This window comes from Salmo trutta, chromosome 28 (assembly GCF_901001165.1).
Source record: "Salmo trutta chromosome 28, fSalTru1.1, whole genome shotgun sequence".
NCBI lineage: Eukaryota > Metazoa > Chordata > Actinopteri > Salmoniformes > Salmonidae > Salmo > Salmo trutta.
In genome coordinates this window covers 24,837,401-24,849,330 of record NC_042984.1, presented here as the reverse complement: position 1 = coordinate 24,849,330, position 11,930 = coordinate 24,837,401, and the positions used below count along the sequence as shown (strand labels likewise).

The window sequence follows — 11,930 nt, the reverse complement described above, 5'->3', positions numbered from 1 at the left end:
ACACTCATTCTCTCTGTGTCGCGCAAGAGCTGAGCTTGTCATATGTAATGTTTTCACTTATATGTCTGTGGTCATAATACTCAGTATGTTGAGTCTAGTGTGATGGGAGGTTGCCTACCTCCAACATCTTGCAATACAGGTGTGCAGATAGCCGAGGGCCAGACCAGAGCAGCGGGTTGTTTGTAGTGTGGTCTCCAATATCACATATTTTACTTTAAAATGACGTCAGAGGGGTGTCAGCCGAAGCAGGACTGGCAGATTGTTAGTCTGTGAAAGGCACGGAGAGGCAGGGAGATATAGCACCGGGTGATAACACTGCACTCTCTCTTCAAATGACAAGTGCTAATTTTCCCCTATACCGCTCACCGCGCGCAGCATCTCGCGCTCATAGACTTACTCTTCCAAAAGAACTCGTCTTCTCACTTGGTCTCCTGCTTCTTTTTTCTTTTTTAACCTATTACTTACATTAATTTGTTCAAACATGTACGAAATGTGGAATTTTGGCCAAAGGTGACCTGTCTGCATGTCGAAATTCTTCGGTGCATCTTTTCGGGGTTGATTGTTATAGCCTACCCAGTTTGAACTGTTATCTTTCCCGATGTTTTGCGATGCTCTGCCTCTCAGCAATTTAGAAAAGTGCGTGGTCATTTTCAGCGCCGAATCCACAGATGCCGCCGACGAATCACCTTGCCTTTCCGGTGTTCTTTTTCACAGCCTTTTGACTGTCCAGTGGAGTAAATTCGATGATTTATATAAAGACAAAGTTTGACCGACACAAGTGGTCAGCGGGCACCTTTTGGTAATCGGACAGTGGACGGACCACCTGTCCACGGGCTCGGTGCGTCCTTATCAACCTTATCAAATTGAAGGAAAGATAATTGCCAAGTAAGAATAAACAAGCGAAGTCCAATATATTTGCATCATCTCGCCTTTGGTGGTGTAATAGCAGGATTTACATCATATCTGGAGTAATTTTATGTGCGCAATATTGAAGGATATAGCCTTAGAATGTTTGCATTAATGACATTTGGAGTAAGGTTCATCACTTGAGTGTATTAGACACTATAGACTTTTGTGGAAACCATCTAAATGTGAGGAAACCTGGAAAACGGACTTGTTGTTGAGAAAATGTGGATAAAACGGTCTATTGCACGCAGGTAAGAATAATTTAGTCTCTACCTTATGTAATTAGCTTTATATAAGTTTCAAGGGTGTTATTTAATCTACAAAATATTATTATTTCAAATTTGCATACGCCCGTATCGAACGCTCTCTCTTCATAATCTATGCCATGGCAAGAGTTATGAGCGTCTGCTGGAATTGAATATTAGCCTACTGTATCGATTGTAGGGTTCACGGGAAATATAAATATTGTGTCTATAGTTCTATGGTGTGTTTATTGGCACAATGGTTTTGACATTGTGCATTCAATATGTTTAATGTGTGAGTTGATTTTGTGAGCTTCAACAGAAGACTGTTTCCAGCGTTATGACGAGAAATTGAGCAAAACTTTCACTTACCGTACGCTGGGGGTCGCCAAAGGTACATGCTGCTGCGCTACATGACTGCAAGCCCATGTTGGCAAATAGGTTGACACACCAGGGGCGTAATCACAGGTGGGCCCAGGGCGGCGTAAGCACGGGTGGGCCCAAGCACACCCACTGGGGAGCCAGGACTATCCAATCAAATTGAGAAAAAAATAAGCTCTTTACATGTCGTTGTTCCAAAAGGGGAATTATTTGTCTTTTTACCTAAACATGCAAACAGATAGAATTCATAGCAAGCAGTGCACTGGGTCAGTCAGATTTGATTGAATATAACAGAACAGATGAACTGGAATGCCCAAAATAACTAACTGAAAGCCACACCCGTAATAAGACACAAATATGACCGCATTGAGGCATATGTCACTGTGCTTCTATGGCTATATGCACCAAAATGAGAGCTTGGGACTATAAGGTTCTATCTGCAAAAATATGATTCTGAGGTAGTTGGCTTTACATTCATGAACCTTTATTGGTTTGAATGGTGTCAGGAATTTTTAACTTGCATTCTTTTGAATTTAACAACATGAATTGGGGTATTTAGAGGACTATATAGTACTATATCCCCCTATTTTCTTTTACACAAATGCAGATAGAACCTTATAGTCCCAAGCTCTTGCCATGCCACTGCCTATTTAATTTGTTAATTTAGCAAACTAAACACATCTGTATTATAGCTTTAAAAATGCTATATTTTTTCTCAGCCTCATGGCAAAATGTGTGGAATAGCATGAGATGAGCTATAAAGCTGCATATTTTCCTCTCTGCCCCATGGCAAAATGTGTAGAATTGCAGGAAATTTACCTTAAAACAGCAACATTTTCTCTCAGCTTCATGGCAAAATGTGTAGAATAGCATGAGATTAGCTATACAATTGCTAAATGTTATTTTTGCCCCAATGGCAAAATGTGAACATTTCAGAAACTCATCAGCTTTTTTTGGCCCACCCAAATTTCTGCAGGCCTACCCACCAACGAATGTCTGGCTACGCCACTGACACACTCACACCCACACACTTTCTCATTGCCTAACACAAGTCAAATATGTATGAATTACAAGCCATTAGTTGTACCAGAACTGTCAACCCTGTTTCAAAGAGACTATGCTATAGTAACCCTTGCAATGGGTGATTTTACTTGTATATGACCATTATGTGGCCATAGGCCTACAGTACATGCTTGGTCTTATTCATTGCATGAATGAATTGGCTAATATGTCTATGAGATAGCACCATTCATCACCACTAGATTCTTTGAAGTTTGTTCCTGTGGCTGCCCACATTAGAGCAGAGCTAATGTAAGCACATCCCTCTTGCCAAGTATGTTAATGTATACTGTTAATGTTTACGACAGCGGATACAAGAGCAGCGGAAAGTATCAAAAGCCAAGTGACATCCACCGTGGCACAGTGCCCCACCTTGTTACTCAGAGCACACAGCTGGTTAAATGCCTCTAACGAACTAGCTACTCCCTCTCACAAACTCAACTGAACATCAACTAACATCACTTCATTAAAGCCTCACAGCCAGTGATTCATACTGAATTCTGCAGTGTTCAGATAGAATGAGGCTGGTTGTTTAGTTGAGACAGGTCCCCCTCTGTGAGAGGCAGAAGAGGTGCGTTTTATTCCGAATAATCTTTAATTAGAAAAATAATAGTATGGGAGTGAACAAGCCTTTCAGGTGATTCAATGAACACAGAGTGGGAGGGATCCTACTAATTAGAATACAATTTCATGCTGAATTGTGTTTCTAATCACTAAACAGTTATTTATTTCCCACTGAAACAATGTTAATTAGGCATTAAGGATAATGTTGAGGGTTGACTTCCCAGTTGAACGATAATACGTTTGAACAGAGCATTGCTTTTGAAGATGCAGAAATTAGAAGCCTTTAGAATGATTGATCAGGTCAATGATATCACAGCTACTGTAGAGAGCTAGAGATCTCTGCCCCGCTTTAAAATGCCATTCATTATCTTTATATAAAAACTGGTTTAATCAGGCTGAAATATCATGGAAACAATTCGGAGAATTTTGAGATGCAGCGTTACATAGAGATTCAATTATCGTGTTATTACTATTCAGTGTTTTCAATCTGGTTATGTTTTGAAACATGATACTAGAGGATAGCCACAACAATTTAGCCTCCCTAATTCTAACATTGGATTGTATCACTATGCGTGTTACAGTGTGTGTATGTGTGTCTGTGTTTAGGAGAGTATATTGTGCATGAGGTGCAGTTCATTTGAACATCTGAAGGTGTAATAATACCACCATGTGTTGCTGTATGATAAATGCAACAGGAAACATACATAGTGTAGTAGCTACAGTAATCTGCTCATCTATGTTTGTAGATTGCAAATGAGCCATTTTGGACCTTGTTCAAACGTCAGCTGATAGTTTTCTTTTAGTTTTACACAGTGACATTTTGATTTTTATTGATTAAATTAATAAAGAGGCACAGGATTTTATTGAAGAGGACTTTCTGTGTTTACAAATGTAACAGCGAATTCCTACACCTTCTGCTGCAGAAATTCCTCCATTGGGCTGGAAATATGGCTGGCTAGAAACGCCTGAGCGCTAAACACAGTATTGACCAACCAAGCACGAAAGCATTGCTCATTATGCTAATCTAATATGTTGCCTACAGGGAGATGTGCCTACATGTTGTCTATACTGCAAGAATGTGGTAGGAAAGCATGTCACCTATTTGTGCCTTTTTATATGACCAAAGTTACTACTACTAAAGATGAATGAAAATGATTTATCTACGGAATAGGCTATTGACTCTTCGTGAACAGTTTCAAATTCTATAAACTCAAAGTAGACATTGTTCCCTTGAATCCCATCACCCCCAGGGTTCTCTCCTGGGATCTAAAAGCATAGTATGTGGGAGTGCCCCAAGATATTGATAGTTTTAAAAGTGAAAAATAAAAAGGAAAATGCTGCACACTGCTCTTCATGCTTCCAGGTGATTTTATAGTCTTAAAAGTGGCCTCAAATGGTTTGTTCTATTTAAAGATACTCCTCCTTATATTTCTCCTCACTGTGATGGTATAGGATAATAGAGTAAGTATGTGTGCTTGGCTCGTCTTAACCAATAGGGATTCCTCCCACTCTCTTCCTTCTTGGCATCAATGGGCCCTAGCTTGAGCTCTTTCCATGGACGTCACACATAGGGCTGCAAAAGGAGGGTATATGACTGGAAACTTTTGAAGTTTACCAGTAAACTACCAGAATTTTGGTATCTTTCAAGGATTTTATGTAATCTATCACAAGACATATTGGCCCTTTTGGGTACTTCAGATTATCAAATGTGTGTGTAATAATTATTATCACATGTAAGAAATATGAAATTATTGAATAAGGTGATTTTAAAATAAAAATTAGAATGACAAAGCTGTAAAAATGTATCCTAAATATGAACCTTCAGCTTAGTGAATACCATTGGTGTTTAATATAAGGGCTTCAACATGAAATAATCTTAATATATACACTACATGACAAAGGTATGTGGACACCTGCTCATCGAACATCTCAATCCAAAATCATGGGCATTAATATGGAGTTGGTCACCCCTTTGCTGCTATAATAGCCTCCACTCTTCTGGGAAGGCTTTCCACTAGATGTTTGAACATTACTGTGGGGACTTTCTCCCATTCAGCCACAAGAGCATTAGTGAGGTCGGGCACTGATGTTGGGCGATTAGGCCTGGCTCGCAGTCGGCGTTCCAATTCATCCCAAAGGTGGTTGATGAGGTTGAGGTCAGGGCTCTGTGCAGGCCAGTCAAGTTCTTCCACTCCGATCTCGAAAAACCATTTCTGTATGTACCTCGCTTTGTGCATGGGGGCATTGTCATGCTGAAACAGAAAATATAATTCCCCAAACTGTTTCCACAAAGTTGAAAGCACAGAATTATCTAGAATGTCATTGTGTGCTGTAGCGTTAAGCTTTTTCTTCACTGGAACTAAGGGGCTTAGCCCGAACCATGAGACCATTATTCCTCCCACACCAAACTTTACAGTTGGCACTATGTAGCGTTCTCCAGGCATCCTCCAAACCCAGATTCGTCCGTCGGACTCCCAGATGGTGAAGCGTGATTCATCACTCCAAAGAACGCGTTTCCCCTGCTCCAGATTCCAATGGCGGCGGGCTTTACATCACTCCAGCCAACACTTAACATTGCACATTGTGATCTTAGGCTTAAATATTAGTTCTTAGTTTGGAACTCAGTAGTGAGTGTTGCAACCGAGGACAGACAATTTTTACACGCTATGTGCTTCAGCACTCGGCAGTCCTGTTCTGTGAGCTTGTGTAGCCTACCACTTCATGGCTGAGCCGTTGTTGCTCCAAGACGTTTCCACTTCACAATAACAGCACTTACAGTTGACCGGGGCACTTCTAGCAGGGCAGACATTTGACGAACTGACTTGTTGGAAAGGTGGCATCCTATGACGGTGCCAAGTTGAAAGTCAATGAGCTCTTCAGTAAGGCCATTCTACTGCCAATGGTTGTCTATGGAGATTGCATGGCGGTGTGCTTGATTTTATACACCTGTCAGCAACGGGTGTGGCTGAAATAGCCAAATCCACTAATTTGAAGGAGTGTCCACATACTTTTGTCTTTATAGTGTATATTTTTTTACAAACTTGTATTTATGTTACCATGTCAATATGTATTTGTTGTCAATGTTTTGCCATCCAACTTGTGAAAAGAGTTATGAAAATAATCAATAGTTGGAAGAGTTGCAGAGTCAATAAAAAATAATGCCATTGTTGATAAGATGCTTTTTTCATTAATTTGGCTATTTTCTCTTGAACCATATGGTCTATCTACTAGAAATACATGGACAATATGAACACAGATATAATACATTTATACTAGATATGAAGGTATTCAACTATAAATAACCTAAGTTACGATAGATTGCCGTAGATTTTTTGTTAATTATCAAAATGACTGAAGATTCCGGAAACTTTAGTAAATTAACGGAATCTTTGCAAACCTAGTCACACATGTGACACTCCCTACGGTGAGCCCTGGCAATGGTCAGGTAGATCAGACAGCTACTGATGCTGGAGGGGAGGACTTGGCAGGGCTGCCCAGATCCTTTGGGAGGGGGTGAAGGGTTGGTTGGTTTTTTAGTGCGTCTTCAATGGATCCTACACATTGTAAATATATGGCTATGATTTTGACAACTTTCTATGAGCCAAGGGATGTAACTGGTTGTTTGATAGATGCCTTGCGTAGAAGGATGGTTTCTATGGACCTGAATTTAAATATTTTTTCCTAACCATTTCCTGACAACTCTTATTTTTGAGTGTGCAAAATAGCCCAGTGCACATAGTTTCACATATATAATGGCTTATGCAATATATCAATATATGGTTCATAAGCAATCTTACTTTTCAATATGCCCCCAATGAAAATGATGAAACAACATATTATTAGGGTTAGGCCTCGTGATACACTGCAAAGAATGTAAATGTTATTGTATTGAGATAATTAAGTTAAACTGACTTGTGAGTTGATCCCGCTCACCAAGAAAATGCATTTACTTGTTTTGATTTATTTAGCTTACCCAGAAATGCATCAAGATAATTTGTATTGTTTTAAGATATTCTGACTTGTTTCAAGCCTTTTTTTAGGTTAAAGTAAGAACAATTATCTGCCAGTGCACTAAGATAATTTGTCTTATTAAGATATAAGATCATTTATCTTACCCCGCTTGTATCAAGCTTTTTTGGAGGTTAAAATAAGCAAAATTATCTGGCAGTGCACTAAGAAAATGTACCTTGGTAAGACATCAAGTCAATGCATTCTAATGGTAGGAGATATATAGGTAAGATTTAAAAGAAACTGCAGTCTAGACTAGCGTCATGTCCAGAGGGTGGACATCAAGCTGCCTTACGCTACAGAAACAGATGGGCTTCAGGCCTATGGGGCATTCTAGCTCAGACAAGGCTATTTACTTACTATGTGTGATTTTACCAAGTAGCCTACCTCCCTTTACTTATGTATCAACTGCTGTAGTGCATTATGAAGTAAACCTCAATCTGATATTCAGATTCTTAATAGCCTTTATGGGGGTTATTAACTGGAGCCTCTGGAGCGTGATTATCCTCATTTGCTGTAAAAAAGGCTGTGTTGCATCTCTGAGCTTCCCTTCTGTGGAGGATTATGTGTGTGTGTGGTGTGTGTGTGTGTGTGTGTGTGTGTGTGTGTGTGTGTGTGTGTGTGTGTGATTACTAACACCCTGCACTCAGCAGTCTGATAAACCCACGAGGAGGGGGGAGCAGAACTGGTCCATGTGACACACAGCAGTGACAGTAAATAAAATCAAATCAAATGTTATTTGTCACATGCTTTGTAAACAACAGTGAAATGCTTACGTTTCATCACACACTGCCTGGCACCAACAGCTCGGACCACGCTATTAACACCTGATGTAACAGTATACATCTCAGTTTGACAAAAGGTGTGATGGGTCTGCACTCAAAAATATGTTTCAAAAAGCTTACTTCATTTTTTATTTAAATAAAAAAAAAAAAAATTCACTGCATCAGGGATAGCGTGCACAGACATTTAGGTTTTGCAGTCTTCTTCAGTGTGTAGGTACAAATCTTTTTAATTAAAAACAGCATTTGTGGGAAACGCAGGTGAGCACGAAGGGCAATTGAGGGAATCAGGCGTGAACCATTCATGAATCAGTTGCCTTACAGTAGGTGTCTGCTCACCTGGATACATTATATCAATTCATGAGATAGCTTACCACAAAGGACATTAGGCTCAGACGTTCATAAATATGTGGGGCTAACTCATAAATGATATGCAACATGTTATATGGACAGTGTTCTCGTCTAACAGTCTAAACTTATCCAAAAGGAATGAGCTGAAATCTAGTTCTTTGTTTAATCCGTGTGGGGATACAGAATTACATTTATACACAGTTCCTTCAGAAATTAGTCAGACCCCTTGACTTTTTCCACATTTTGTTATGTTACAGCATTAAACTGATTAAATATACTTTTTTTCTCAACAATCTGCACACAATACCCCATAATGTCAAAGTGAAAACAGGTTTTTAGAAGTGTTTGCAAATGTATTACAAATAAAAAAACGAAATACCTTCTTTACATAACTATTCAGACCCTTTGCTATGAGAATTGAAATTGAGCTCAGGTGCATCCTATTTCCATTGATCTTCCTTAAGATGTTTCTACAACTTGATTGGAGTCTACCTGTGGTAAATTCAATTGATTGGACATGATTTGGAAAGGCACACACCTGTCTAAATAAGGTCCCACAGTTGACAGCGCATGTCAGAGCAAAAACCAAGCCATGAGGTAGAAGTAATTGTCCGTAGAGCTCCAAGACAGGATTGTGTCGAGGCACAGAGGTTTTCTAATGATCAATTAGCCTTTTAAAATGATAAACTTGGATTAGCTAAAACAACGTGCCATTGGACACAGGAGTGATGGATGCTGATAATGGGCCTCTGTACGCCTACCATATGTAGATATTCCATAAAAAAATCTGCCGTTTCCAGCTACAATAGTCATTTACAACATTAACAATGTCTACACTGTATTTCTGATCAATTTGATGTTATTTTAATGGACAAAAATTTGCTTTTCTTTCAAAAACAAGGACATTTCTAAGTGACCCCAAACTTTTGAATGGTAGTGTAAATTAGCCAAAAAAATCTAAAAACCTGTTTTTGCTTTATGTGGTATTGTGTGTAGATTGACGAGGAAACATTTTAGAATAAGGCTGTAACATAACAAAATGTGGAAAAAGTCAAGGTGTCTGAATACTTTCTGAAGGCACTGTATCCTTGGGCGGCAGGTAGCCAGCCTAGTGGTTAGAGCGATGGGCCAGTAGCCAAAAGGTTGCTGGATAAAATCACCAAGGTAAAAATCTATCGTTCTGCCCCTGAACAAGGCAGTTAACCCACTGTTCCTAGGCCGTCATTGCAAATAAGAATTTGTTCTTAATTGCGTGGTGGATGAACTTTTTCAATCCTGACGCAACGCAATTCATTAACAAACTTCCGGTTTGGAGCGAGGAGTCGCACTACGCTTCACTCCACAGGTAATATTACACTTCACTACATGACCTTCACTACATGACCTACATGACCTCATCTTTACTAGATGCTGTTCTTCCACTAATCTCATTGCAACTCCTCTCCAAGTCTCCGACCACTACCTTGTATCCTTTTCCCTCTCGCTCTCATCAAAAACTTCTCACTCTGCCCCTACTCGGATGGTATTGCGCCGTCCCAACCTTCGCTCTCTCTCTCCTGCTACTCTCTCCTCTTCCATCCTATCATCTCTTCCCTCTGCTCAAACCTTCTCCAACCTATCTCCTGATTTTGCCTCCTCAACCCTCCTCTCCTCCCTCTCTGCATCCTTTGATTTTCTCTGTCCCCTATCCTCCAGGCCGGCTCGGTCCTCCCCTCCTGCTCCGTGGCTCGACGACTCACTGCGAGCTCACAGAACAGGGCTCCGGGCAGCCGAGCGGAAATGGAGGAAAACTCGCCTCCCTGCGGACCTCGCATCCTTTCACTCCCTCCTCTCTACATTTTCCTCTTCTGTCTCTGCTGCTAAAGCCACTTTCTACCACTCTAAATTCCAAGCATCTGCCTCTAACCCTAGGAAGCTTTTTGCTACCTTCTCCTCCCTCCTGAATCCTCCTCCCCCTCCCCCCCCTCCTCCCTCACTGCGGATGACTTCGTCAACCATTTTGAAAAGAAGGTTGACGACATCCGATCCTCGTTTGCTAAGTCAAGCGACACCGCTGGTCCTGCTCACACTGCCCTACCCTGTGCTTTGACCTCTTTCTCCCCTCTCTCTCCAGATGAAATCTCGCGTCTTGTGACGGCCGGCCGCCCAACAACCTGCCCACTTGACCCTATCCCCTCCTCTCTTCTCCAGACCATTTCCGGAGACCTTCTCCCCTACCTCACCTCGCTCATCAACTCATCCTTGACCGCTGGCTACGTCCCTTCCGTCTTCAAGAGAGCGAGAGTTGCACCCCTTCTGAAAAAACCTACACTCGATCCCTCCGATGTCAACAACTACAGACCAGTATCCCTTCTTTCTTTTCTCTCCAAAACTCTTGAACGTGCCGTCCTTGGCCAGCTCTCCTGCTATCTCTCAGAACGACCTTCTTGATCCTAATCAGTCAGGTTTCAAGACTGGGCATTCAACTGAGACTGCTCTTCTCTGTGTCACGGAGGCTCTCCGCACTGCTAAAGCTAACTCTCTCTCCTCTGCTCTCATCCTTCTAGACCTATCTGCTGCCTTTGATACTGTGAACCATCAGATCCTCCTCTCCACCCTCTCCGAGCTGGGCATCTCCGGCGCGGCCCACGCTTGGATTGCGTCCTACCTGACAGGTCGCTCCTACCAGGTGGCGTGGCGAGAATCTGTCTCCGCACCACGTGCTCTCACCACTGGTGTCCCCCAGGGCTCTGTTCTAGGCCCTCTCCTATTCTCGCTATACACCAAGTCACTTGGCTCTGTCATATCCTCACACGGTCTCTCCTATCATTGCTATGCAGACGACACACAATTAATCTTCTCCTTTCCCCCTTCTGACAACCAGGTGGCGAATCGCATCTCTGCATGTCTGGCAGACATATCAGTGTGGATGACGGATCACCACCTCAAGCTGAACCTCGGCAAGACGGAGCTGCTCTTCCTCCCGGGGAAGGACTGCCCGTTCCATGATCTCGCCATCACGGTTGACAACTCCCTTGTGTCCTCCTCCCAGAGTGCTAAGAACCTTGGCGTGATCCTGGACAACACCCTGTCGTTCTCCACTAACATCAAGGCGGTGACCCGATCCTGTAGGTTCATGCTCTACAACATTCGCAGAGTACGACCCTGCCTCACACAGGAAGCGGCGCAGGTCCTAATCCAGGCACTTGTCATCTCCCGTCTGGATTACTGCAACTCGCTGTTGGCTGGGCTCCCTGCCTGTGCCATCAAACCCCTACAACTCATCCAGAACGCCGCAGCCCGTCTGGTGTTCAACCTTCCCAAGTTCTCTCACGTCACCCCGCTCCTCCGCTCTCTCCACTGGCTTCCAGTTGAAGCTCGCATCCGCTACAAGACCATGGTGCTTGCCTACGGAGCTGTGAGGGGAACGGCACCTCCGTACCTTCAGGCTCTGATCAGGCCCCACACCCAAACAAGGGCACTGCGTTCATCCACCTCTGGCCTGCTCACCTCCCTACCTCTGAGGAAGCACAGTTCCCGCTCAGCCCAGTCAAAACTGTTCGCCGCTCTGGCACCCCAATGGTGGAACAAGCTCCCTCACGATGCCAGGACAGCGGAGTCAATCACCACCTTCCGGAGACACCTGAAACCCCACCTC

General features: G+C 42.5%; 1 protein-coding gene across 1 annotated transcript in view; it reads left to right on the top strand.

Annotated features, from left to right (window-relative positions):
• Positions 1–230: 230 nt before the first annotated feature.
• Positions 231–11,930, top strand: part of LOC115165849 (adherens junction-associated protein 1) — an 83,924-nt gene continuing 72,224 nt past the window's right edge. The window contains exon 1 of the mRNA XM_029719278.1: positions 231–1,157. Coding sequence (XP_029575138.1) covers positions 1,129–1,157 — 29 coding nt within the window. The 5' untranslated portion in view covers positions 231–1,128. The remainder of the gene's footprint in view (positions 1,158–11,930) is intronic.